This window comes from Myotis davidii, unplaced genomic scaffold (genome assembly GCF_000327345.1).
Source record: "Myotis davidii unplaced genomic scaffold, ASM32734v1 scaffold580, whole genome shotgun sequence".
NCBI classification, from domain to species: Eukaryota; Metazoa; Chordata; class Mammalia; order Chiroptera; family Vespertilionidae; genus Myotis; species Myotis davidii.
In genome coordinates, this window is record NW_006293313.1 from 287,348 (window position 1) to 291,409 (window position 4,062).

Genomic DNA, 4,062 nt, shown 5'->3' on the forward strand with positions numbered 1-4,062 from the left:
TAGAGAAAGAGAAAGGGAAAAAGATAGAGAGGTAGAAACATCTATTGGCTGCCTCCTGCATGCCCCCTACTGGGGATTGAGCCCACAAGCTGGGCATGTGCCCTGAGCAGGGAATCAAACCGGTGACCTCTTGGTTTATGGGTTGATGCTCAACCACTGAGACACAGTGGCCAAAGCTAATCTTTTTATTTCTGTTTTCCATATCTATCTTTGTATTTATCTCCTGATAAATTTACTCAATTTTATATTGATAATCAAAACTTTAATTTCTAAGACGTCTTTGTTATTTTTTGAATTATCATTTTCTTGGCATGTTATCATTGATTCATGGATATACCAGTTCTCATAGCTCTCTAAGGATATATGAGTTTTTTGTTTAGTTTTGGTTTATAGACTCATCTGTTTCTGGAATTATTTCCATTTCCTTTGGGCTTAGTTCTACCTTTGTCTTTCAGGATGCCATTTTACCTGCATGTGTTTGGAAATCATTGTCTACCCATAGTTCAGAATAAAGGACAGGGTCAGTGATTCTAGGTAATGGGGACTGTTTCCTCAGTTATATACTTCTCCTCTGAATAGAAAAGATGATAAGAAGCTCTGCATGGCCAGGTAAATCTTACCAGACTTTGATGAGTGTGAGCAGGTGAGGCACTTGGAGTCCTCCATATGCCCAAATGAGTGATGTTTCAGGATCTCAACACTAACTGGTTTAGTTATCGTTAGGAAATTCATTTAATTTTTTTTTTTTAGAGAAGACACATATCCCTACTCCCAACCCCCAGGATTATAGCTATAATGCCTGTTGCTTTTGGAAAGGTGCATTTGTCCCCTCACTGGTTGGTCTAAAGATATATATATTTAACTCTTACTTCCTTTTGCAACTATCCTGAGCTGTAACTTTTTAAACTTTGTTTCATGTGCTCTTTGTCTTCCAGAAATTTGTTGAAATAATGAGTCCATTTTATTTTCTTCATTGTTATGAATGGAGTTTATTAAAATAATTCTTGGGAAGTATTGGGAAGGAGGAAAGACAAATGCATGTATTCAGCCTACAGTCTTGAGCCAGAAGTTCCTCCCTTTCATCCAATTTCATAATTTCCTCCTGAATGTGTTCTAATGAAAATATTTTATATCTATAAAAATGCATTTAGGTTTACAAAACACGTTTAAATGCATAGTCATTTACCCTTAAGAAGTTGTAACACATGTTTTTCTAAAAATAATATCTTAAGATAATATCTCATATGGTTTCTGAAATAATGAAATGACATAGTATATCATAGTATAATGTTTCTTAGCCCACTACCTGGTATAGAATAGTTGCTCAATAAATATTATGTTTTCTTATTATTTTATTTTATGTTGATATTAAGAGGTATTTGGGTGCTATTGCTTGAAAAAGAGATAAAAAAATAGCTACCCCCCTTAGATTCTCATAAAACATTTAGAGCTCAAAGATAAAACTCACTGTAAAACTTGTGACACTTATATTGCACTGTAGCAAACACTATTAAACTTTTTGGTACAGTAATAAGCTATAGTTTTATTAAACCATAAGGTATTGAATTATGAAAATGCCACATGATTATGATTTACACATAGATTACAGAAGTTCAGAGGGGTTAAGGAGTTTCCCCAAGCTTAAAAGCAAGTAAGACATTGAACCAAATGCAGACCCAGGTCTTTAAACCAATGCCTGTTTCTCCAGAGCACAAATTTGCAGGCTTCTAAGAGGAAATCAATGTGTGATAAGATAGAATTTATTCTGTGATATAAATATTAATAAATATTAACATTTCATTTGCAGTGAAATTGTATGCTTTAACAAGTCAAGTCATCAATGGTGAGATGCAGTTCTATGCCAGAGCTAAACTTTTCTACCAAGAGGTACCAGCTACAGAAGAGGGGATGATGGGAAATTTCATTGAACTGTCCAACCCAGATATCCAAGCCTCTCGGGAATTTCTTAGAAAATTTATTGGGGTGAGTTATCCAACTACAGCTTCATGAGAAGGCAAAGTTCTTACAAACATTGAGCTCACATGCTTCTGTGCTGTGATTTAAGCCATGTTAAAGCTGTATGGTGCAGCCAAGTGTTAAGCCTGAAAGCCTGCTTTGAGATGCTCAGAAAGGATGGGTGACATCAAATCGTTTGTTTATTCCACTTGACATTTCACCCTCCTAAGCACTGTCTAATCACTCATGCTTGAGGGGAAGGTGAACTAGCAGGGCTAATATTACAATTTGGAGGTTAAGAAGATATCTCTTTTATTTATTTTTAATCCTCACCTGAGGATATTTTTCCATTGATTTTTAGTGAGAGTGGAAGAGAGAGGTAAAGACAGAGAGAAATATTGATGTGAGAGAAACACATTGTTTGGTTACCTGCTGCTCACACCCTGACTAGGAGCCTGCGACCAAGGTACCTGCTGCTCTTGACTGGAATCGAAACCAGGACCCTTTGGTCTGTAGGATGACATTATATTCACGGAGCCAAACTGGCTAGGGCAAGAAGACATCTTTTTTAAAGTCTCATAGATAAATCAGTTGACAGCCAAATGATTGATGAGAGATCATACCATCTGGGATCTTGGGGTGATTTACTGATCCCCTCTAATAAAAGTTTGATGTGGTAAGAGAATGCATACTTATGTTTGGTTTTAAAATGATAAGTGCAGTAGAATCTCTTTACATTATTTCATATGTAGTTCAGACACTGCTTTGAAAGAATGTGATCCCTTTGTAGTCCTGTGTTGGGTGAAAGTCTACTTCCTTACTTCCATATTATATGGAGACAGTATAGAATAGGGGCCAAAATCTTGGGCTCTGGAGTCATTGTGTGTTTTTTTTTTTCACTTGCTGTGTAATCAACCTTGGGCTTTTCATTTAAATGCTCTAAGCTTCAGTTTTCTGACTGAAAGCTCTGACTGTGGCATAACCATGGAACCTGCCTCAATGGACACGTGATGATCAAATGAGATCCTATGTGTCAAGTGCTTGCTTTAGTGGACATAATTATTACCCCACAATCTAATTTATTGCTCCTACTACTAATAACATGCTTTCATAAAACACATTCATTATATTTTAAGGAGCTTCATTTAGTTGTTAGAACAGTGAAGCTGCTGTAGGTCCTGCTGACAATATAAAGTCCTAACTGACAGTCAGGTTTTGTTCCAATGCATTCTGAAATAGTTTGCTTGGAATTTGGAACTAATTTTATTCTGATAAAAGAAACAGTGCAAATATTACAAATATTTGGGTTTAGGTTGTCAGCCTACTTAGAAGCATAATATTAGGACTATCTGTAGTGTTGAGGTGAGGTTCCCTTCCCAGCCAACCTCCCTGGAGCACCAAGGGTCTGAGTAGAGAAATAGGATCTGGATGGAACGCCCATTGGGGCCAAAGTGTCTGGACATCAGCTGCAGCCATAAGGACTACAGAGCTGGGGATGCTGGCCAAGGCTGTTTATAGGTCAGGTTAACCTGGAGTATTTCTAGATCAGTGTCACTGACTGATTTCTCTGGGTGCTTTTTCTGAGATTGGCAGTCACTCTGCCAAGCCCATTAGGGGTACCTCTTCTTTACTCTTTACAACAATTCTAGGGGGCAAGTAACTGTTATTATCCTTGTTTTTACAGTTAAGGAAACTGAGGCTTGGAGAAGTGGTCAAGGTTATACAGCTGGTAAAAGACAGAGCTGGAACTTAAGACCAGACAGGTCTGTCTGACACCAAACTTCCTGCTCTTAACCATGACATATTTTTTCCATTTGTCTCATGAAGAAAAAAAAAAATCCTTACTTAAAAAAATTTTTTTTATGGACCACAGACCTCAACTCTCCTCCGGTCTGGCCCCGAGCAGTGCCTCCTGCTTGCCTGGTGGTGAGGCTGACTTTGATCCCAGTGCATTTCAGAGGCTTAGTTAGTAATCCAGCTGTCTTGTCACTCCGTGTGGAATGCCAAGCTGACCACAGGGATGCTGGTCTGACAGAGCCCATCCACACGCCCACGGACTTGGGAAAGGAAATGGCCTGGTGCTTGCATATTTATGTTGGAAAGAGT

General features: G+C 38.1%; 1 protein-coding gene and 1 long non-coding RNA gene across 2 annotated transcripts in view; one reads left to right on the top strand and one right to left on the bottom strand.

Annotated features, from left to right (window-relative positions):
• The window catches only part of LOC107183636, a 173,038-nt gene that overhangs the window by 14,587 nt on the left and 154,389 nt on the right, over positions 1-4,062 (bottom strand). The gene's annotated exons all lie outside the window — the stretch shown is intronic.
• Positions 1-4,062, top strand: part of METTL11B (methyltransferase like 11B) — a 16,179-nt gene that overhangs the window by 7,293 nt on the left and 4,824 nt on the right. The window contains exon 2 of the mRNA XM_006766990.1: positions 1,808-1,983. Within this exon, the coding sequence (XP_006767053.1) occupies positions 1,808-1,983 (176 nt within the window). The remainder of the gene's footprint in view (positions 1-1,807; positions 1,984-4,062) is intronic.